This window comes from Paramisgurnus dabryanus, chromosome 3, assembly GCF_030506205.2.
Source record: "Paramisgurnus dabryanus chromosome 3, PD_genome_1.1, whole genome shotgun sequence".
Lineage (NCBI taxonomy): Eukaryota > Metazoa > Chordata > Actinopteri > Cypriniformes > Cobitidae > Paramisgurnus > Paramisgurnus dabryanus.
This window is the reverse complement of record NC_133339.1, coordinates 12,816,333-12,840,816: the sequence shown is the minus strand read 5'-3', so window position 1 is coordinate 12,840,816 and position 24,484 is coordinate 12,816,333. Positions and strand designations below refer to the sequence as shown.

Below are 24,484 nucleotides of genomic sequence, written 5' to 3'. Positions count from 1 at the left end.
TTAGGTAAGTTAATAATCTAAAATGAATTCTTATTATTTTGGTCTTTATCCCTTTGCGAAGAGATGCAAAGAGTGAATAAAACTCTTAAAAGTATTGTGTTTGTGGTGAAATGGGACAGTAGAAGGAGGGGGAAACAGAAATTTAGCTTTTAATATCTTCTCATCGGACCTTTCCAATCCTAGACGGGACGGGTTTGTGACATTATATAGCAAACAGCAGAATAGGCTACCTACTTGAGGTCGTCATTCAGTCTCACCAATACGTGCAGCCCTGGGTTATTTTAATGTATTTTTGCAATAAAACTAAATATATAAAATGCTAAAAACCTTGCTTGTTTTCATTTAGAAAATATGAATATGTGGATCAGGCAACATGCACGCTGATTAATGTATTAATACAAAATGAAATATGATATAAAACACAACCATTTATTATAACAAAACTTTTGTACAACATGAAGTTAATACAAGTTAAAAAATCTAGTTAAAGTATAAAGGCAGTGATCTAGTGTTAAGATTCTATAGAAAATATATGTGATTTAAGTTATGAAACTTAAATTTAACATCAGTTAAAACGATAATAACAAATAACAGACTTCATATGAATAATAAAGAGACAGAAAAATGCCAGATATATATCCAAAGGAAATATTTCGTGTTTGACCATCAGACACCGAAGGGCAGAGCAGCTGCACTGAGCCAGCAGGAAATTTCAAAACGACTTGCCAAAAAAAGGCTGCCCTTGGCGGTGTACACGGCACTGACCACCCGCTGATTAACTTGAACTCACATATCCAAAATTGTCAGAGGAAACCGACCCAGAGATTTAAAGTTTATTCAGCTATATTCTTGACTAAACGGCTGTATTGTATGACACAGAAAGAGTAATATTTCAAATATTGTGCCGGTTTTAAGCTTCATTGCCGTTGACACAAAATGCATTCTGAGAAACTTGGCTGTGATAAGTCCACACAAGTCACCTGCTGATGCATCCTCAATTAAATGAGCAGATCAAGAACACATCCTGAGATGTTATGTGAACTTGACTTGATGCAAACTTGGAATTGGAACAGTACTTGAGCCGTGACTGATGACGTTTCACAAGAATTTTCATAGTTGACAAGTGTAAGGTTTCTCTCCAGTGTGAATTCTCAAATGTCTTTTATGGACACTTGCAGTTGTAAAACTCTTTCCACAGTGATGGCACACATGTGGTTTCTCTCCAGTGTGAATCATCATGTGTCTCTTAAGTTGACTTTCATATGGGAAACTCTTTTCACACTGGAGACATGCATGAGGTTTCTTTTCACTGTGAATCATCATGTGTCTCTTAAGGTGATACTCCAAACTGAAACTCTTTCCACACTGAAGACATGTGTGAGGTTTCTCTTCCATGTGAATTGCCATGTGTGTCGTAAGGTTGCCTTTACTTCTGAAACCTTTTTCACACTCATGGCATCTGTAAGGTTTCTCTCCAGTGTGAGACCTCCTGTGTCTCTTAAGTTGACTTTCATATGGGAAACTCTTTTCACAATGATGGCATGCGTGCAGCTTTTTCTCACTGTGAGTTTTCATGTGGAGGTTAAGGCTCGCTTGAAAGTTGAAACTCTTTCCACATAGTTGACATGTGTAAGGTTTCACTCCAGTGTGAATTCTCAAATGTCTGTTAAGGACACTTGCAATTGTATAACTCTTTCCACACTGATGGCACACATGTGGTTTCTCTCCAGTGTGAGACCTCATGTGTATCTTAAGTTTACTTGTATCTGGGAATCTCTTGTCACTGTGAATTTTCATGTGCCGTTTAAGGCTCGTTTGAAATGTGAAACTCTTTCCACACAGATGACACGTGTAAGGTTTCTCTCCAGTGTGAGACCTCCTGTGTCTCTTAAGTTGACTTTCATATGGGAAACTCTTTTCACAATGATGGCATGCGTGCAGCTTTTTCTCACTGTGAGTTTTCATGTGGAGGTTAAGGCTCGCTTGAAAGTTGAAACTCTTTCCACATAGTTGACATGTGTAAGGTTTCACTCCAGTGTGAATTCTCAAATGTCTGTTAAGGACCCTTGCCGTTGTATAACTCTTTCCACACTGATGGCACACATGTGGTTTCTCTCCAGTGTGAGACCTCATGTGTATCTTAAGTTTACTTGTATCTGGGAATCTCTTGTCACTGTGAATTTTCATGTGCCGTTTAAGGCTCGTTTGAAATGTGAAACTCTTTCCACACAGATGACACGTGTAAGGTTTCTCTCCAGTGTGAGACCTCATGTGTCTCTTAAGTTGACTTTCATATGGGAAGCTCTTTTCACAATGATGGCATGCATGCAGCTTTTTCTCACTGTGAGATTTTATGTGGAGGTTAAGGCTCGCTTGAAAGTTGAAACTCTTTCCACATAGTTGACATGTGTAAGGTTTCACTCCAGTGTGAATTCTCAAATGTCTGTTAAGGACACTTGCAGTTGTAAAACTCTTTCCACACTGATGGCACGTGTAAGGTTTCTCTCCAGTGTGAGACCTCATGTGTATCTTAAGTTCACTTGTACATTGGAACCTCTTGTCACAATGATGGCACGCGTGTGGCTTTTCCCCACTGCAAGTTTTCATGTGATGGTTAAGGCTTGTTTGAAATGTGAAACTCTTTCCACACAGATGACACGTGTAAGGTTTCTCTCCAGTGTGAACTCTAATGTGTATCTTAAGTTGACTTGTATCTTGGAAACTCTTGTCACAATGCTGGCAGGCGTGTGGCTTTTCCCCCCTGTGAGCTTTCATGTGCCGGGTAAGGCTCGATTTACGGTTAAAGCTCATTCCACACTGGTGACATTTGAAAGGTTTCTTCTCACTGTGAGTCCTCTTGTGATCTTTAAGGTGAGCTTTTCTTCTAAAACTCTTTCCACACTGTTGACATGTGAAAGGTTTCTCCTCACTGTGAGTCCTCTTGTGAACTGCAGGGCGTTCATCTTCATTGAAACTCTTTTCACACTTTATGTCTTCTGTCTTCAGAGTTTCTTTCTGTGAAACATTATGGTTTATTTTTACAATCTGATGTTTCTCATCCACTTCAGCTTGACTCTCCTCTTTCACTTCAATCATATCTAAAATAAAGACAGTAAATAGTTCATATTGATAAATCAGAGATTTTGAGATGTTATGTATCCATGTTATTTTTAATGTGAAATACATCATTTCATTTCTATTGTCAATTTCTGCTCTTGTAGTTTAACTCTTGTGCTGTGTTCAAAACCCTTTAACACTTGTTGTTTTTTAAATATCACCAACCATTGGATTCTATCTTTTTGTCAACTTGTTTTCTTTCAGTTAGGACTGGTTTTGCTTTTATTTTTTGAAGTAATTAATCATAGGCCTAATTAATCTGAGCTTATGCACCTCAATATTTTAGAGAAAATAGCATTATATGTGAATAGTGTTGCAAAATTCCAGGAACTTTCAAAGCTAGAATCTTTCCATGGGAATAAACAGGAATACAGGTGCTGGTCATGTAATTAGAATATCATCAAAAAGTGACTGATATATTTCAAATGTTTATTTATTTTAATTTTGATGATTATAACTGACAACTAAGAAAAATCCCAAATCCAGTATCTCTGAATATTAGAATATTGTGAATTTTGAAGACACCTGGTGCCACAATCCAATCAGATAATTAACTCAAAATACCTGCAAAGGCTTTTGAATGTTGACTTGACAGTTGTCCAAAAGACGACAATTGACACCTTGCAGAGGAGGGCAAGACACAAAAGGTCATTGCAAAAGAGACTGGCTGTTAACAGAGCTCTGTGTCCAAGCAAGTTAATAGACACAGGCGAAGGGAAGGAAAAGATGTACAAGCAAAAGGGATAACCACACCCTGGAGATGATTGTGAAACAAAACCCATTCAAAAATGTGGGGGAGATTCAGAAATAGTGGACTGCAGCTGCAGTCAGTCCTTCAAGAACCATTACGCACAGACGTATGCAAGACCTGGGTTTCAGTTGTCGCATTCCTTATGTCAAGCCACTCTTGATCAACAGACAGTGTCAGAAGCGTCTCGCCTAGGCTAATGACAAAAATGCTGCTGAGTGGTCCAAAGTTATGTTCTCTGATGAAAGTAAATTTTGCATTTTCTTTGGAAATCAGGGTCCCAGAGTCTGGAGGAAGAGAGGAGAAGCACACAATCCACATGGCTTGAGGTCCAGTGTAACGTTTCCACAGTCAGTGATTGTTTGGGATGCCATGCCATCTGCTGGTGTTGGTCCACTGTGTTTTTCCTGTGTATACCAGGAAGTTTTGCACTTCATGCTTCCTGCTGCTGACCAACTTTATGGATATTGAGATTTCATTTTCCAACAGGACTTGGCACCTGCAAACAGTGCCAAAGCTACCAGCACCTGGTTAAAGGACCATGGTATCCCTGTTCTTAATTGGCCAGCTAACTCACCTGACCTTAACACCATAGAAAATCTATTTAGGTATTGTGAAGAGGAAGATGGGATATGCCAGACCTAACAATGCAGAAGAGCTGAAGGCCACTATCAGAGCAACCTGGGCTCTCATAACACCTGAGCAGTGCCACAGACTGACCGACTCCATGCCATGCTGCAGTAATTCAGGCAAAAGGAGCCCAAACTAAGTATTGAGTGCTGTGCTTATACTTTTCATGTTCATACTTTTCAGTTCTTTGTATTGGTCTTAAGTAGTACTCTAATTTTCTGAAATACTGAATTTGGGATTTTCCTTAGTTGTCAGTAATAATCATCAAAATTACAGAAATAAAAATTTGAAATATATCAGTCTGTGTGTAATAAATGAATATATACAAGTTTACTTTTTGAATGGAATCAGTGAAATAAATCAACTTTTTGATGATATTCTAATTATATAACCAGCACATGAGAATTAATGGGAATAAACTGGGAATTTGAAAAATTTGCAGAGATGCCTATAACAGGGAACTTAAATGTACTTAAAAAACTCTTGCAGCATAATTGTTTAAAACAACAAGATTTAATGTAATTACTACCCTGCATATTCCTCAGTCACCTCACACACACACACAAACACTCCACCTGAACATAAAATTGGACTACATCAAGTCAGGTAAGTTTTGATGATAAAACGTGGATAAATATATTTGATCTAGAGTATTATAGTTTAACTAGCAAATACCAAAATGTGTTTATACAGTAGCTAGCTAGCCAGAATATCAGATATCTAAGTGTAAACTAGCACTAGTATAATAACTATAATAATGTTTATTATGTTTATGGGGCGGTTTCCGGGACAGGAATTAGCTTAAACCAGGACTAGGCCTAAGTTTATATTACTAGTTTTAACAAACATGCCTTACTAAAAACATTACTTGTGTGCAATTTGAGGAAAAACAAAGCGTACTGATGTATATTAAGATATGTCGTTGCAAGTTGTTTTCAGTTTGGACAGTTTTTAAAAATATTTTAGTCTAGGACTACTCTAATCCCTGTCCAGGAAACCACCCCTATATGTGTTTGTATATGATGTAGTTTATATAAATATCCCTAAATGTCCAAAAAATTTCCAAAAATTCCCATTAAGTTTCCAGTTCGATATATTTCCAAAATTCCCCAGAAAAGATTCCAATAAAAAGTTTCTGAAAATTTTTTGGAACCTTTCCACCCCTTTGCAACCCTATCTGGGAATAATTTTGGCAATATTAAAATCTGACAAAAATTTGCAGTGTTCATCACACTAGTCTACTTAAATGTTGAATTGAGAAGTTTCTTTTAAATTGCTTTTATTCTGAACAATATGGCACAGAGTCACAATTGTGGTGTTCCTGGTCAAAAATGACTGGTCGTTGAAAGTAAAGGTGGAAGATCACAAAACACAGAAAATTATTTTGAAATGATTTTTTTTCTAAAACAGAAAGCAAACGAAGACTCGTGCCATTCCCGGTCAAATATAAGTCATTAAATTTACCCATTTAAGAACAAACCAAAATAAATAAACTTTGTGTGAGCTCATGTAAATGAATCATGCATCTAATGCATTTACTGAACGTATGCACATGAATGACAATAGCCTATTTCATGTGCCTTGTTAATGGGCGCTTTACATAAAACAGACAGTGCTTGTGTGGACATCTTTTGCGGCACACAATGTGCAGCTCTTAATTTTCTCTCTTCTGTCTGAGACATTTGAAGGCCCTGGTTATTATAAGCTATTTTGTGTAGGCTGGTCATTTATGACAAGATAAAAATACCCTTTTTTTTGAGAGAGAGAGAGAGAAAGATTGTTATAGTCTTTATAAATAAATGACTTGGTTTATAAAGTTTTTATTTAGCAAGTCAATAATATTTCAGCCCGATGCAATACCATTAACTAATATATTAGGAAAAAGAAAATTCTCTCCAACGACTGGAACACAACATAGGGTTTAACTGTAGTAGAGCATAACATGGATGAATTCCCAGAGATCACAGTCATTCAATCCACTGAAGGTTGCTTTGGATAAAACTCTTTACCTGATGTTTCAATCTAATTCTACTGAATCTATTATAGATGCAGAAAGTTATCATCTCATGGATTTTAGTTTATTTTCCCCTCATGTTTCTCAATGTTTTTATGATTATTCCTCAACCATCAATAATAAAGATTGAAAAATAAACACCAACCTATTTGTTCCTCAGTATCTTCTTCCTTTATTCTGCATGGTTGTGGATCTGTCATCTTCTCAAGCTCCTCTTTCACCAGCATCAACATTATGTCATGAAGATTTCAGTTGTCACACATGGAGTGATTTCTCTGTGTGTTTGACTCCAGCATTTATTGGTGGATTGTTGTAAGAGGAGCTTCACTGAAGATCTCAATCACTTTCACTCTATGGGTGTGAAATAGAGATGAAAAAAGAGGCATTAAAACATTTAATGTCAATAAAACATTCAGCATCTGTTTCAAACTTTTTAATGTTTTACTTGTTTAGTTTATTTTTGACAGATAATGATGTTTCTAATGCTGACCCTCATGTTAAGATTGCTAAGATTGACACTTATGTTATAGTGGTGAAATGATTCCTTTGTTTTCTCAGCCATTAATTACAGATCCGAATCTATGTTTGTTACAGTCTTTAAGGATGGTGCCAAATCCTGACCAAAAGGGCACTCCTCCCAGAGGAACACAACGGGGGAGCTCATAGGGTTGTCTATTGTAACTTATGTGTTGACTAATAATTGTAGAAGCCAAGATCGGCTCTTGTTGTAAAATCAGTGATCCGTGAAGGCTCTCTTCTATCTGCTCTATCTAATTTTTATTAATTGTACCCAGATAGCACAGGTACGTCTGTAAGATGTCTGGTAAAGATCTGTAATACATCTGGTGTGTAAAACATCTAAAAAAAAAAGGTCTTAGAAAGAGCTGCATTACATACATTCTAAATCAAAAACGTCTTGCAGACGTCTTCAATATGTCTATATGACATCTTTTAGGAAACATCTCAGAGATGTATTGCAGATGAGCAAACAATCTAAATTATACGTCTTGCAGATGTAAACGCAGACATCAAATATACGTCTTCAAGATGTATGTGTGCTATCAGGGTACGTATGTGTTATTTCACTCAGTTATTGTTTCCTTTGTTCCTAGACGGAACGGGTTTGTGACATTATATAGCAAACAGCAGAATAGGCTACCTACTTGAGGTCGTCATTCAGTCTCACCAATACGTGCAGCCCTGGGTTATTTTAATGTATTTTTGCAATATAACTAAATATATAAAATGCTAAAAACCTTGCTTGTTTTCATTTAGAAAATATGAATATGTGGATCAGGCAACACGCACGCTGATTAATGTATTAATACAAAATGAAATATGATATAAAACACAAACATTTATTATAACAAAACTTTTGTACAACATGAAGTTAATACAAGTTAAAAAATCTAGTTAAAGTATAAAGGCAGTGATCTAGTGTTAAGATTCGATAGAAAATATATGTGATTTAAGTAATGAAACTTAACTTTAACATGAGTTAAAACGATAATAACAAATAACAGACTTCATATGAATAATAAAGAGACAGAAAAATGCCAGATATATATCCAAAAGGAAATATTTCGTGTTTGACCATCAGACACCGAAGGGCAGAGCAGCTGCACTGAGCCAGCAGGAAATTTCAAAACGACTTGCCAAAAAAGGCTGCCCTTGGCGGTGTACACGGCACTGACCGCCCGCTGATTAACTTAAACTCACATATCCAAAATTGTCAGAGGAAACCGACCCAGAGATTTAAAGTTTATTCAGCTATATTCTTGACTAAACGGCTGTATTGTATGACACAGAAAGAGTAATATTTCAAATATTGTGCCGTTTTAAGCTTCTTTGCCGTTGACACAAAATGCATTCTGAGAAACTTGGCTGTGATAAGTCCACACAAGTCACCTGCTGATGCATCCTCAATTAAATGAGCGAATCAAGAACACATCCTGAGATGTTATGTGAACTTGACTTGATGCAAACTTGGAATTGGAACAGTACTTGAGCCGTGACTGATGACGTTTCACAAGAATTTTCATAGTTGACAAGTGTAAGGTTTCTCTCCAGTGTGAATTCTCAAATGTCTTTTATGGACACTTGCAGTTGTAAAACTCTTTCCACAGTGATGGCACACATGTGGTTTCTCTCCAGTGTGAGACCTCATGTGTCTCTTAAGTTGACTTTCATATGGGAAACTCTTTTCACACTGGAGACATGCGTGAGGTTTCTTTTCGCTGTGAATCATCATGTGTTTCTTAAGGTGATACTCCAAACTGAAACTCTTTCCACACTGAAGACATGTGTGAGGTTTCTCTTCCATGTGAATTGCCATGTGTGTCGTAAGGTTGCCTTTACTTCTGAAACCTTTTTCACACTCATGGCATCTGTAAGGTTTCTCTCCAGTGTGAGACCTCATGTGTCTCTTAAGTTGACTTTCATATGGGAAACTCTTTTCACAATGATGGCATGCGTGCAGCTTTTTCTCACTGTGAGTTTTCATGTGGAGGTTAAGGCTCGCTTGGAAGTTGAAACTCTTTCCACATAGTTGACATGTGTAAGGTTTCTCTCCAGTGTGAATTCTCAAATGTCTGTTAAGGACACTTGCACTTGTAAAACTCTTTCCACACTGATGGCACACATGTGGTTTCTCTCCAGTGTGAGACCTCATGTGTATCTTAAGTTCACTTGTATATTGGAACCTCTTGTCACAATGATGGCACGCGTGTGGCTTTTCCCCACTGCAAGTTTTCATGTGATGGTTAAGGCTCGTTTGAAATGTAAAACTCTTTCCACACAGATGACACGTGTAAGGTTTCTCTCCAGTGTGAGACCTCATGTGTATCTTAAGTTTACTTGTATCTGGGAATCTCTTGTCACAGTGATGGCACGCGTGTGGCTTTTCCCCACTGTGAATTTTCATGTGATGGTTAAGGCTCATTTGAAATGTAAAACTCTTTCCACACAGATGACACGTGTAAGGTTTCTCTCCAGTGTGAATCTTCATGTGTCCTTTAAGGTTAGATTTTGTTCCGAAACTCTTTCCACACAGATGACAAGTGTAAGGTTTCTCTCCAGTGTGAGACCTCATGTGTATCTTAAGTTGACTTGTATCTGGGAACCTCTTGTCACAGTGATGGCACGCGTGTGGCTTTTCCCCACTGTGAATTTTCATATGCCGGTTAAGGCTCGTTTGAAATGTGAAACTCTTTCCACACTGGTGACACGTGTAAGGTTTCTCTCCAGAATGACATTTCATGTGTTTCTTAAGGTTACGCTCAAGTTTTAAACTCTTTCCACAGTGATGACAAGTGAACGGTTTTCCTTCAGTGTGAACTGTCATGTGTGCCTTAAGATTGCCTTTACTTGTGAAACCCTTTCCACACTGATGGCACACGTGTCGTTTCTCTCCAGTGTGAATCCTCATGTGTCCTTTAAGGGTAGGATTTGTTCTGAAACTCTTTCCACACAGATGACAAGTGTAAGGTTTCTCTCCAGTGTGAATTCTCAAATGTCTGTTAAGATGACTTGTATCTTGGAAACTCTTGTCACAATGCTGGCAGGGGTGTGGCTTTTCCCCACTGTGAGCTTTCATGTGGCGGATAAGGTTCGACTGAAAGGTGAAACTCTTTCCACACTGTTGACATCTGAATGGTTTCTCTCCGGTGTGAATCCTCATGTGTACTTTAAGGTTATCTTTTGTTCTGAAACTCTTTCCACACTGTTGACATGTAAAAGGTTTCTCCTCACTGTGAGTCCTCTTGTGATCTGCAGGGCGTTCATCTTCACTGAAACTATTTTCACACTTTATGTCTTCTGTCTTCAGAGTTTCTTTCTGTGAAACATTATGGTTTATTTTTACAATCTGATGTTTCTCATCCACTTCAGCTTGACTCTCCTCTTTCACTTCCATCATATCTAAAATGAAGACAGTAAATAGTTCATATTGATAAACCAGAATGACAAAACACATTTGAGATTGTCATGTATCCATGTTATTTTTAATGTGAAGTACATTGTGTCATTTCTATTGTCAATTTCTGTTCTTGTAAATCCCCATATCACTTCTGGTGTTTCCAATTTCACCAAACATTGGATTCTATCTTTTTGTCAACTTGTTTTCTTTCAGTTAGGACTGGTTTTGTTTTTCTTTTATTAATTAATTAATCATAGGCCTAATTAATCTGAGCTTAAGTGCCTCAATATTGGAGTAAAAAAGCTATGAATAATTTTGGCAATACTGTATAAAATATGACAAACATTTGCAATGTTGATCACTATAGGCATTGTTTGGCCATTTGTAGGGGGCTTTAGCAACACTTCTAAAACAAAACACTACTAAAACACTACTTACTGCCTATCCAGTAAAGCCTATTAGTTATCCTAATGAGTAAATTATGTTGCAATTATCACTATACTTGACCTATAAAATAAATATATTTTTTGTTTGCTATTATAATAAGGAATAAGTTAATTTTGTAAATAGTAGTGCAATAAATAGCGCATTTTGAACAGGCTCTTTAACATCACCGTTGAGGATTCTAAACGGGTGTTGCACCTAAAAAAGAAAAGTCTTTGCAGATAACCTTTGCGGCCACTTTTGCACCCATGAGCCTTCTGGTCTGAAAACGAGGTGTGTTCAGGCGCATTGTTGGTTCCTTGCTATTTTGAGGCAAATAAAATAGACTACGCCACTGATGAACTAAAACCTGCTCTAAAGTCAATGGAGCAATATTGCTTTTGTTATTTAATGAGCGCGTTAGTAATATGCGCATATTAATGCGCTTATCACATGGATGCGCAGCAGCACACAAATGTTTAAAATATGAAAAGTCAAAGGATTAAAATGTTTAAAAAGATTATTATTGAGTGTCTTGGACTGGACATAAATGAGGACCGATTATGAGACGTTAGAAGGCGTAAAAAGCTGCTGCACCTGTAGCCTGGTAAGTAATTCAATGTTTTGCTTTAAACAAATGCAAATATTGCATTATTTTAGAATTTTGCTACCCCACAGATTTATTATATATGATGACTTTGTACCTGTGGATATAATTAGATGAGAACCGATTTTATGTTATGCTTTAATTTCAAATCACCATCAGCGCTGTTCTAGTGCTGAAACGGCACGTTTATAAATGATTTATCTCCTGTTTGTTACAAATAAACTATTTTTAAAGTACAAACCTTTTCTTGCATATTTGTCAATTATTCTTTGAGATTACACTGATCTTGTAGGCTATCCATACATTTACAACAATTAAAAGCCTACTGTTTTTACTTCCATGACTGAAAGAAAACGACTTTTAAAGGTTTAAATGAAGAATTTTGTTGCAAAATGAGAGAACTCCGTTTTTTAAATTTTTGTCAAATTATTATTATGTTATCATGTTATTATTTTGTTTTATAGTGCTACTTAGCTGTATTTTTTAAGTTATGGAGGTTTAAATCAAAACAAACCAACTGCAGTTGAATTGATATTAAAGGGGCTGAATGTAAGTTATTACTTAAAAAAATCTTTAAGAGAGTTTTCATTTGTATATTTATGAGGCAACCATAATGTAATAGAAAGAATGACACCTTGAGTGTCCTCCACGGTTGCCTCTATCAGCCTGTAGGCTCTTTTCTGTGTGGAGAAGTCGGGTCCGAATTGGTGCGAAATTCAAAATGTGACGTCATGCGCGTGCTCGTCTACCTGGGCGTTCCATATAGACGCACGGCAGTCATTAGTAAACAGCGGCAATCGCTAGAATGTTTCAAATGGACTCAGTAGACGGAAAGAAGCGACCAACTTCCAGCACAATCCAGACACTCACGGAAACTCCTCGTAAGTTTAAAAAAAATCCTTATCTAGTGCAGCCAAAATAGTGCGTGACCGGCGTCGGGGAAAAGACAAGAGTAAACATCGTATTGGCATTTGATTCTTGGAGGGAGCTCCGGTCAGCGCTGGGTATGAAAACAGACCTTGAGCAGGTTTCCTTTTTACTGCAAAGGTAAGACATAGTTACAGGACATCTGTAATATATTATGTTATTGTTTTTGTGGTGTAATGCTAACGACAGCATGTAGCACAGGACCATTTCAAAAGTTACTTTCTTATATGAATTATCTTTATTCAGAGCACGAGTGCATTAAGATTGTGAGTGTCGGGAGTGTGTTTTACAGTGTCGTGTTACAAAAATTTTAGAAGTAGACTTCTGCTGAAAATATAAAGTAGCACTGGAACATTTTGCTAAAATATGGTCTGTCAAACAATAACCTTACAGTACTGTAACTTTTCTTACATTTGTAAACATGCTGGTGAATCTCAATGAGCTGTCTGTGGTTTCTACGGCAACTCTGATTGTTGTGGTCGTGCTCGTACGAGTGTGCCCACCGAGAACGAGCATGAGACTGGCTGCAGTTTCTATAACGGCCAGTGGTGTCAGTAACGGTTAGAAATTTCTCAACTTACGGAGAGCACCTTTAATTGGAATGCACAACCAAAAAACGAGATTTCTGAAAAAAAAAAACGGAGTTAGCTCGCAACGAAACTCTTCAAATACCAACAAATGATGCTACTATTTAAAGTATTTTTAAACTACAAAGCTTTTCTTGCATATTTGTAAAATATTCTTTAAGATAACACTGATCATCTGGGCTATCAATACATTTACAGCAATTAAAAGCCTGCTATTTTTACTTCCATGACTGAAAGAAAACGACTTTTAAATTAATTAATTAATTAATTAGTTACATTTATATAGCGCTTTTCTCAGTACTCAAAGCGCTTTACATATGAATGGGGGAATCTCCTCAACCACCACCAATGTGCAGCATCCACCTGGATGATGCGACGGCAGCCATATTGCGCCAGAACTCCCACAACACAACAGCTTATTAGTGGAGAGGAGACAGAGTGATATAGACAATTAGTATGAGGGATGATTAGTAGGCCAATGGGCAAGTTTGGCCAGGATGCCGGGGCACAGCCCTACTCTTTTCGAATAACATCCTGGGATTTTTAACGACCACAGAGAGTCAGGCCCTCGGTTTAACGTCTCATCCGAAAGACGGTGCTTTTTGACAGTATAGTGTCCCCGTCACTATACTGTGGTGTTAGGACCCACACAGACCACAGGGTGAGCATATAAGCTAACCAACTTACAGTGAGGAAAATAAGTATTTGAACACCCTGCTATTTTGCAAGTTCTCCCACTTAGAAATCATGGAGGGGTCTGAAATTGTCATCATAGGTGCATGTCCACTGTGAGAGACATAATTTAAAAAAAAATCCAGAAATCACAATGTATGATTTTTTTAACTATTTATTTGTATGATACAGCTGCAAATAAGTATTTGTACACCTGAGAAAGTCAATGTTTAGGTTATCAGATGTAGTAACTATATCTTTACGCTAATCCATAAACAAACACAAATTTCATAAGTAACGCAATGGCTATGTTTACATGGACAAAATTTTGCTTACATTTCTCATCGTGAATGTTATAAATCCCTCAATTTAAATAGTTGAACCAACTTCATGTTGCCATGACACGCACGTCCTCACTACGGCACGCGCGATGTTTGTCTCATTTATCATTTCCTGATAACTGCTTTAATCTAGTTTGCGACATTTCTCGTCGTGAATGTTGATCTCTAGTGTTAAAGAGCTGAACAATAACATAACTTTTGTTGTGATCTGACTAGGTCCTCTTTCCGGCAACAATCTCAGAAGATTTACGGGACGTGTTTGTGTTCACACAGACGCTTGTCTGGCAATTTTACAGGTATTTTCTGGAACCAAAGTTCTGTGTGAATGGGGTTTATGTTTTTAAATAAGTCCAGTATGCTTACAAACAGCATGGGTGTGCCACAAGGATCGGTGCTTGGTCCATTACTTTTCACAATGTACATTAATGACCTATATGTCCAATGTCCATCTATCCAAAGACTTCTTTCTGCCAGTCTGCTCTCTCTGTAAAGGGGGCCAAACTTTGGAACTTCCTTCCCACTGGGCTAAAATTAGAAACCAATAGTTAGAAACCAAAGCTGTTAACAAAGGTCTCAAACAATGGCTAAACAACAGTGCTCACATGGATAGTCCTTAAAGATACAATATGTATAATCCACCGCTAGATGGCGCCAGATCAAAACAATAACACTGAAGTAGATTAATGACGCTCTGAAGCAGCGTGGAATGATGGGATTTGTTGTCTTTAACTCAACCACTGATGGCCATCAATCAGATGGGAACGAGTATTCATGTTAACGGATGAGATATAGTAATCAAGTTTTGTAAATGTTGCGTTTGATGACATCGTTTTATTTCATTATATAAGGTTTCATGTAATGTTCAAAACGAAATTGTTAGTCATAGATGTTACAGGATTAGTCCAATTCAATGTTGTGTTAACACAGCACAGAATTAAGGTGTTCAGATAAGGGGTGTGCCGGTTTCAGAATTGGTGATGACGGTTATGACAACTGTTATAGGACAACTGACAGCAGACACTGATTAGCTACTTGCTCTACGTTTATTTAAAATTAACAGCAAGACAACTAGCAGTGAATGTGCTTTCACCGCTATCACCCAACGACCCCCCTCTTTAGACAGTTAAGGGTGGACGGGGCTTCGTTAAGAAAGCATCTCCCTCTAACCCGTCATTTGAAACAATTGACCCTTCGCAGGGAGCTTGATTGAAGGTGATCTGAACAATCATACTTCTTCGCCATCTAACGCGGTCAGAAGAGTTAGTAGATTAACATGCGAGGATTTGAACTTGAAATGCAGAATGTACGGACACCTTTCCGCGGTTAAAACAATATTCCTCCTTATGATCATTCATGTTTATTTGATGCTATAAATTAACGATGAAGATGATTTGAAAGGTGATGATTTGATTTGAAAGGTGAGACTTTAATATGTTTAATATCAAAAGTAACCAAAAAGTAACTTGGTCTGTCCTGTGTGACAGCGCGTTGTCAGTTTCGTCTCTGCTCTGCAATGTATTTTTAACCGCGTGAGAACATGGTGGGGCGTGAGAGCGGCGTATCTTGTCGGACATAGCGACAGTAACTAAGGGGGTCGATTCTTTGCAAACGGTCAATTGACCTGATATATTCCCCATGTTCATGAGTCATCTGCACATCTCACTTATGCTGTTTTCCAAATAATCAAATACAGTTTGAAACGACATTGACCATTAATAGCACAGACGGTTAACAATTGTTTTTAATCATTATTTAAACATTCTTTATGATAATAAATGTTTTAAAATATATTTTAATAACACTGTTTTGGCGGTTATAGAGTTCTAATGACGGTGGTCAACTATAACTGCCAGTCTCACGGTAATATAATAACCATCACACCCCTAGTTCAGATTACAAAAGCAAGCGAGTAGCCTGACAGGCGCATACTTCCGCATTTGTCCACGACACGTTGTCATGGGGTTTTAACGTCAGTAAAGGCGGTAACAAAGGGTAACATGGATATTAACGTCATTGACAGGTGACTGCACTGCCCTGTGTCACTGTTTAGAATAGCTATTTTCTCACGATTTACAAGTAGTTGAAAACATTATAGATATTGATAGTAATCAGCTGGAGTGATTTTGATTATTATTATAATTAAGGGTTTGTTCAGTTCAGTAGTGTTGTAGTAAATGTGTCAAAAACAGTAGTATAACCGTAAATATAAACCAGTTATGAGGAACATAAGCATCCAAATATCTGGTATCGGTTTTGAGATAGATAGATAGATAGCTAGATAGATAGCTAGATAGATAGATAAAACGGGGCAGAGCAGATTTTTCTGTTTTCTTTCTTGGTTTACAGACAAATAAACACGTTTCAAAATAGCTGTCTTTGTGAGTATTATAGTAAACAAATGATTTTCTTAACTGCATGTAAACATTTTATGGCATTTGGTCTTTCCTTACGAAAATTAACCTTGGATTACTACAGTTAAAAAAACATGTTTACTGTAGTGAAACTATGTTTTACTAAAAGTACTAAAAACACCAAAAAAAAACATGGTTACTACATGAGCCCCCAAAATAAAAATCTTAAAATCACCCTGTCTATAGTCTACTTTAATGTTTAACCAGGAAGTTTGCTTTAAATTGCTTTTATTCTGTACACTATGGCTTAGAGTCATTATCAAATCTGAGTCATTAAACCAAAATGACATCAACTTTGTGTGAACTCATGTAAATGAAGCATGCATCTAATGCATTTACTGAACGTATATGCACATGAATGACAATAGCCTATTTCATGTGCCTTGTTAATGGGCGCTTTGCATTTAAAACAGACAGTGCTTGTTTGGACATCTTTTGGGGCACACAATGTGAATCTCTTCCTTTTCTCTCTTCTGTCTGAGACATTAGAAGACCCTGATTATAAACTATTTTCTGTAGGCCGGTCATTTATGATCAGAAACACCTAAAGTGAAACAATGTGGAAAACAATAATTAACCTCCTAAGACTTTGATGTTTGCACCATAATACTTAATTCTGTGTAACTGGAACCTGTTGTACACAAACATGGACAAATACACTGCTTCATGTTCAAAGAAAAATATTTGGGTATTATATTTACTGGTTCATCCTAACCCCAAAATAGCTGGAAGAAATCTTACAAAAGACAAACCAAAACTCAGGTCTTAGGAGGTAAAAAAGCGTGAAATTTGTACAAGAGAGACCGTTTATGAACAAAGTTAACAAATTTCAGTCTGATGAACTAACTTTAACTACTATTTTTGGGTAAAAGAAAATTTTCTCTATGACCTGAACACAACATGAGGTTTAACTGTAGTAGAGCATTGCATGGAGATCACAGTCATTCAATCCACTGAAGGTTGCTTTGGATAAAACTCTTTACCTGATGTTTCAATCTAATTCTACTGAATCTATTATAGATGCAGAAAGTTATCATCTCATGGATTTTAGTTTATTTTCTCCTCATGTTTCTCAATGTTTTTATGATTATTCCTCAACCATTAATAATAAAGATTGAAAAATAGACACTAACCTATTTGTTTCTCGGTATCTTCATCCTTTATTCTGCATGGTTGTGGATCTGTCATCTTCTCAAGCTCCTCTTTCACCAGCATCAACATTATGTCATGAAGATTTCAGTTGTCACACATGGAGTGATTTCTCTGTGTGTTTGACTCCAGCATTTATTGGTGGATTGTTGTAGGAGGAGCTCAATCCCTTTCACTCTATAGGTGTAAACTAGAAATGAAAGAAGAGACATTAAAACATTTGACTATCCTGCTTAGTGTTTTTGTCTTGTTTTCAGCAAAAATATCTAAAAATTCTTTAAGTTCTTTAATTTTTAAACTTTAAGTAAATTTGTGCTTAAAACAATTAAGCTGAAAAAATCTTCCCATGGAATGAGAAAAATTTTCTTGAAATAAGTTTACTTTTTTCATAAACACTTAATTCAAGAAAAATGTTCTTATTCAATTGGCAATGTTATGTTATCTATACAAGAGGTAATGCTGATGGTTTTTAAAAAACAATAAAAACAAGCTCCAGTTTATGTTTACTGAATAATGAACACTTTTTAACACCTGATATGCCTGAATGCAAATAATTTAAATAAATATCACAATAAAAAGGTTAGGGGAACAATATCAGAATGTTATGAGAATGTTAAGGGAACGTTAGCGTAATGTTGGTAGACCGGATTAACACCTTGTGTGTATTATTTTCGACAAATTCAACAGCCTGTAGTCAATAATTCATTACTGAAAATTCTATGTTATCTATACAAAAAGTAATGCTAATACTACATCCACACGATCATGAAGATTAAATTTAGCATTGTTATTTGTGCTTGTACTGAGATACATTTATTTCATATACATCTTGTAAAATCCAATCTTAAATCAATATTTAAATACAAATATGTGGTTCATGCAACACACACACTGATTAATGCATTTATTACAAAATGAAATATATGATGTAAAACACAACCATTTATTAAAAAAGTACAAAAGTTTTGTACAACATGAAGTAAACACAAGAAAAAAAATCTAGTGTTAAGATTCTATAGCTTTAAAGGGACACAAGGCAGCATTTTTATGTTAATAAATAATCTTCGTAAGTCGGTAAATGGTTAAATGACTCATCATAGAACGAATGAAGACTCTCTCGCCCGCCTGACAGAATAATACCCCACTTGCAAGTTTGCTGTATCCCACCCGCCGTCCTTCAGTCTCGCAAAGTCTCAGATATCGCGAGAAGCAGGATCACTTTACGGCAAACAACACAGAGGCAGGCGAACGAAACACGGATAGCGATTGTTGCAAATGGCAGACCCATGTTCAAAAAAATATATATATTAGATAGATATAGAAGAATAATATTTGTCTAAAGTTATATTAGTAAGGTCTATAAGTTCATCTGGTCGAATGACATTTTCCCTTTGCTTGTCTAATATATACATTTATTTATTTATTTTTAATTATATTATTCTCATGCCCACTCTCCCAAAAAAACACGAAAGCAGTAGTTTGCCTCGTTCATATCCGTCGTTCACGGTAAAAATACTATTATGCATGACAACATAATAAAAATAAAAAATCAGTTGGAAAAGAAAATATTACTTGCCTCGATAGACATTACTGGATTGGAAATAGCCAGTTCCTGTGCTCAGATGGGTTGACAGCTGTTAGCTGGGTTGCGAGGGGGGAGGCGCAACAGTTCGTTTTTATGACAGTGTGTTTGAAAGCATTTACTCCCAGACACTAGGGGGAGCTCGTAGAGAAATAACACTCAGACTTGACTGGTGTCCCTTTAACATCAATGTCTTTAACATCAGTTAAACCAATAATAACAAATAACAGACTTTTTATGAATAATAAAGAGAAATAAATAGAGGGGACAAAAAAATTCCAGTAACATATATATCCAAAGGGAATATTTCATGTTTGACCATCAGACACTGAAGGGCAGAGCAGCTGCAATGAGACAGCGGCAAATTTCTTGCCAAAATTAAGGCTGCCCTCGGTGGTGTACACGGCACTGACAACCCCGCTGATCAACTTAAACTCACATATTGAAAATTGTCAGAGGAAATTTTAATATTAGGTTCGACCTTTACTAACTGACCACAGATTTGAAGTTTATTCAGCTATATTCTCGACTAAACGGCTACATTTTATGACACAGAAAGAGTAATATTTCAAATAGTGTGCAGGTTTTAAGCTTCATTGCCGCTGATGCAAAATGTATTCTGGGAAACTTGGCTGTCATACGTCCGCACAAGTTACCACCGGATGCATCCTTGATAAAATGAGAGGATCAAAACATATCCTGAGATGTTATGTGACCTTGACTTGATGTGAACTTAGGATTGGAACAGTACTTGGGCCGCGACTGATGACGTTTCACAACAACACAAGTCCAGACATTGTGAATTCTTAGGTGTTCATTAAGGTAATGATTTCTTATGAAACTTGAATGGGTTCTCTCTGGTATGAATCCTCAAATGTCTGTTAAGAATACTTGAAGTTGTAAAACTCTTGGCACACTGATGGCACACATGTGGTTTCTCTCCAGTGTGAGACCTCATGTGTATCCTAAGTTCACTTGTATTTGGGAAACTCTTGTCACAGTGATGGCACGTGTAAGGTTTCTCTCCGGTGTGAATTCTCAAATGTGTTTTAAGGGCAGTTGCAGTTGTTAAACTCTTTCCACACTGATGGCACACATGTGGTTTCTCTCCAGTGTGAGATCTCATGTGTCTCTCAAGTTGACTTTTATATGGGAAACTCTTGTCACAATGCTGGCAGGCATGTGGCTTTTCTCCCCTGTGAGTTTTCATGTGATGGTAAAAACTTGTTTGAAATGTGAAGCTCATTCCACACTGTTGACACACGTATGGTTTCTCTCCAGTGTGAATCCTTACATGTATGTTAAGGTGATCTTTTCTTCTGAAACTCTTTCCACAGTGTTGACAAGTGAACGGTTTTCCTTCAGTGTGAACTGTCATGTGTTTCTGAAGAGTGCCTTTGCCTGAAAAACTCTTTCCACACTGAGAGCATATGTAAGGTTTCTCTCCAGTGTGACTTCTCATGTGAGTCTCAAGTCTCGTTTTATCTCTGAAACTCTTGTCACAATGCTGACAGGCGTGTGGCTTTTCCCCCCTGTGAGTTTTCATGTGCCAGTTTAGGTTCGATCGAGAGGTGAAACTCTTTCCACACTGTTGACATGTGAAAGGTTTCTCCTTACTGTGAGTTCTCTTGTGATCTGCAGGGCGTTCGACTTCTCTGAAACTATTTTCACACTTTATGTCTTCTGTCTTCAGAGTTTCTTTCTGTGAAACATTATGGTTTATTTTTACAATTTGATGTTTCTCATCCACTTCAGCTTGACACTCCTCTTTTACTTCCAGCATATCTAAAATGAAGACAGTAAGTAGTTAATACTGATAAACCAGAGTGACAAAACACATTTGAGATGTCATGTATCCATGTTATTTTAATGTGAAGTACATAATGTCATTTCTATTGTCAATTTCTGCTCTTGTAGTTTAACTCTTGTGCTGTGTTCAAAACCCTATAACACTTCTGGTGTTTCCAATACCACCAAACATTGGATTTTTTTGTCAACTTGTTTTCTTTCAGTTAGGACTGGTTTTGTTTTGTTTTTCTTTTTTGAATTAATTAGCAATATAGGCCTAATTAATCTGCACTTAAGCACCTCAATATTTGGGTGAAAAAGCTGTGAATAATTTTGGCAATACTGTATGAAATATGACAAACATTTGTAGTGTTGATCACTATTGGCATTGTTTGGCCATTTTTAGGGGGCTTTAGCCGCATTATTAAAACCAAATAAAGAAAATATTAAATGTTGCGAATTTTACATAATGATTTCATCATTGGCTGGAAGAAAATGCATAGTAGAGATCGACCGATATGTAAAGTAAACCTAGGAAAAAGTCTCTCCTATGGTTTAACAGTGACATCCTTCAGCTCATCAAGGAGCGAGACCTTGCTCCTAAAAGGTTTTTAATGACTAAAACCAACACTGACTATCTTATTTACTCTAGCCTAAGGAATAAAGTAGTGTCCGAGCTGCGGAAAGCCAAGAAAAAATATTTTTATAAGCTTATTGAAGAGGGCAATAGCAACAGTTATAAACGGTGGCAACACATCAATAAGCTAACCAACTTAAGTAAGCAAATGCACCAAAAGATAAATTATCTTAAAGTATGTGATGAACACACTAACAGTAATGAGTTAATTGCAAATGGTTTTAATGTTTTTTTTTATTGAGTCTGTAAAAGAATTAGCAAGTCATTTTAAATCTATTGAGCCACCTTGTGATGAATTTGACAAGGATCACACAAAGTCCTACATAAAAGAAGTATCCCAGGACAAAATTGATTGTAAACATGAGTTAATCCATGGAAAAGGATAACCAAAACTTAAATATTACATTTATCAAGAAACACCAGAGTTGTCTATTAGAGCCCATTACATATTTAGTCAATTTATCAATCCAAACAAACAGATTCCCAGAAATCAGGAGATAAGGTTTTAGCAAGTAACTACAGGCCTATTGCTATCCTCTCTGTAGTTTCAAAAATTCTAGAGAAGATTATAGCTGAGCAATTAAAGGAGCACTTGGAGTATAACCAACTATTTTATCCACAGCAGTTTGGATTCAGACAGAAATACTCCACAGAATGAGCAAAGTTTTATTTGCTTTAAAAGATGAAAACTTCTCTGAATAAAGGACATGTTGTAGGGGAAGTGTTTTTGGATTTAAAAAAGGCCTTTGATACTGTTAACCCCAATGTTTTAAGGTAATAATTTAGTCCAGTATGCTTAGGCATAAAAAAATTTGTTTGGTTCCGGTTTCCGACCAACCCTGTCAATTTATGTGCGACCCAAATTTATTTTATGAGCTTGGAGAAGAAATAATACACATTAAATAAATACACAAATAAAAAAATTTGAGGCAAACTATAATTTACCTTTTAGTACAGCACCGTTTTTATAAAGCATGCGATGCAATGTCCTCCAGCAATGCTAACAAACAAGGCAGCTACACGGTCGTTAACACAATCGTTCACACATCGCACACATCGTGTGCATTCGAGATGCTGTTTCGTGCACAGCAACGTAATCTTTTGCCCCCGCCGAAAGTTGTACAGACCAAAAAAGACGAGCTGAACAACGACATGCAAGTGGGCTTTTCTCTTCCAGAGAGCACAAACCAAGGCTCATTTTTGCTGACAGTAAGTAAATTATAATATTTGAATTTATGGTATCATGACATTTGTTAAAGAGTTCCACTTTTATACTTTAGCCACAGGCTCACGTAAGATATTTTTCATATCATACAGTGTTTCCCACACATAAGTTAGACTAATTGTATTTAGAAAGATTCAACACCGGCCTCCACATAATTGCGTTTCGTTATTTATTTATTTTTTTACTTTAAAGGACAAGTTCGGTATTTTACACTTAAAGCCCTGTTTTCAGATTGTTTATGATGAAATAGAATGGCTTTGACTGAAATTTGGACATATAATGCTGTCCCGAGAATTTTCGGGTGTTTATTGTATCACCTCCCACCTCTTTAATGGGTTTATATGTCCACAGGAACAATCCTTCCTTAAATGCATTAAACTTTCATTTACAAAGACGTGAAACTCAACGAGTGGTCAGGGGTGTTCACTGATATGCTCACACAAAAATGCTGCAAAAGATGCTTTCCAACAGGTGTTTTACCGCTCGTTGTAAACATGTGGACCTATTTTTCCAAACGGCTCACACCCGTATATTCTTCTGTTGAGAGCTTGAATAATAGACACTCCAGCCCAGTTGGTGGCGATTATCCACCTTTGCCAATTGCAAGAATACAAACGGGTTCCCGGCGCGGAGTAATACCGTACCTCACAGCACATCCAAGTCAATGGAGTTGACAAAAACTATGTTAAAACCTGTTGGAATGCGTCTTTTGTAGCGATTTTTGTGTGAGCATGTCAGTGAACACCCCTGACCACTCGGTGAGTGTAAATGAAAGTGATTATTTAATCAAATAAAACTTTTGAAATGTACTTTGAAACCAGAATTTATATCTGGCATTGCTGAAAAAACTATAGAGACCAGAAAATCATGTGAATTTTGCTACTGAAATGTATTTTACTAAGATTCATTTGGCTGCTTCTTGCTACTCTTTCTGAAGAAGGATGCTATATCTGCTGCCTTTCTCTTCATTTTTCCCATTTCAATGATTGTCTGACATTAAAACACTAAAGCAAAACATTAAAACATTACCATGTTTTAAAAAACTTATTAGGGTAAATGTATCTAGATTATCTGTTATATATCAAATTAATCTTAATCCTTATTTTTTTAATGTACAGTGACGAACTCTGTCAAATCGGCTATCGCGTGGCGCGCACACACATATAGAGGCGCTGAAGGAGAGATTCTTATTATAAAACAGATTCTTAAACAAGATTTTAAGCCCATTATGTGTTTTTACCAAACTTTAGAAGAGAAAAAAATGCGGACTTAAATCGGCTTTTTGGACAAACAGGGATGAAAATGCGCTTGAAGTGCCTGTCATTTATATTCACGCCGGAGCCTGAAGAAACATCTCCACTTTATGCCGTCCTGCCCCTCTGTGTTCGGCGATCAGGTTTCATGCGCAATAACAATGTGTGTGTGTGTGTGTGTCGGCACACCGCGCTCTCTGTTCAATATTCCGCTCTGTGTTTGCGCTGCGCAGTCTGCTCTGTCGCTAACGGCCATAATGTTAATTAACATTGTTTGAAATTTAACTTGTCCAGTTGGACAACTAATTGTTCCGGACAAGTGGACAAGCCTTAATGTGAAGCCCTGCGTGGCTCTGCGGTGCATGAGACAAACACGCAATATAGCCAAAGTTACCTCAAATATATACGCTATTCAATTTAAATGTTTAACAATTTCCTACCCATCCCTTGCTGCCAC

At 36.8% G+C, this 24,484-nt stretch overlaps 3 protein-coding genes across 3 annotated transcripts in view; all 3 read right to left on the bottom strand.

Annotated features, from left to right (window-relative positions):
• Window positions 1-448: 448 nt before the first annotated feature.
• On the bottom strand, window positions 449-3,096 carry LOC135768938 (uncharacterized). The gene has a single exon (XM_065278301.2). The coding sequence runs from the start codon at window positions 3,094-3,096 to the stop codon at window positions 1,111-1,113; it is 1,986 nt and encodes a 661-aa protein (XP_065134373.2). The 3' UTR covers window positions 449-1,110.
• Window positions 3,097-6,660: 3,564 nt separating this feature from the next.
• On the bottom strand, window positions 6,661-10,422 carry LOC135769143 (uncharacterized). Its single transcript, XM_065278525.2, has one exon. The coding sequence runs from the start codon at window positions 10,420-10,422 to the stop codon at window positions 8,548-8,550; it is 1,875 nt and encodes a 624-aa protein (XP_065134597.2). The 3' UTR covers window positions 6,661-8,547.
• Window positions 10,423-17,532: 7,110 nt separating this feature from the next.
• LOC135768939 (uncharacterized) overlaps window positions 17,533-24,484 on the bottom strand; it is a 45,325-nt gene continuing 38,373 nt past the window's right edge. The window contains exon 4 of the mRNA XM_065278303.2: window positions 17,533-20,909. Within this exon, the coding sequence (XP_065134375.2) occupies window positions 19,942-20,909 (968 nt within the window). The 3' untranslated portion in view covers window positions 17,533-19,941. The remainder of the gene's footprint in view (window positions 20,910-24,484) is intronic.

Coding starts and splice junctions, on each gene's coding strand:
- LOC135768938 (XM_065278301.2), bottom strand. CDS start 3,096: ATGATTGAAGTGAAAGAGGAGAGTCAAGCTGAAGTGGATGAGAAACAT.
- LOC135769143 (XM_065278525.2), bottom strand. CDS start 10,422: ATGGAAGTGAAAGAGGAGAGTCAAGCTGAAGTGGATGAGAAACATCAG.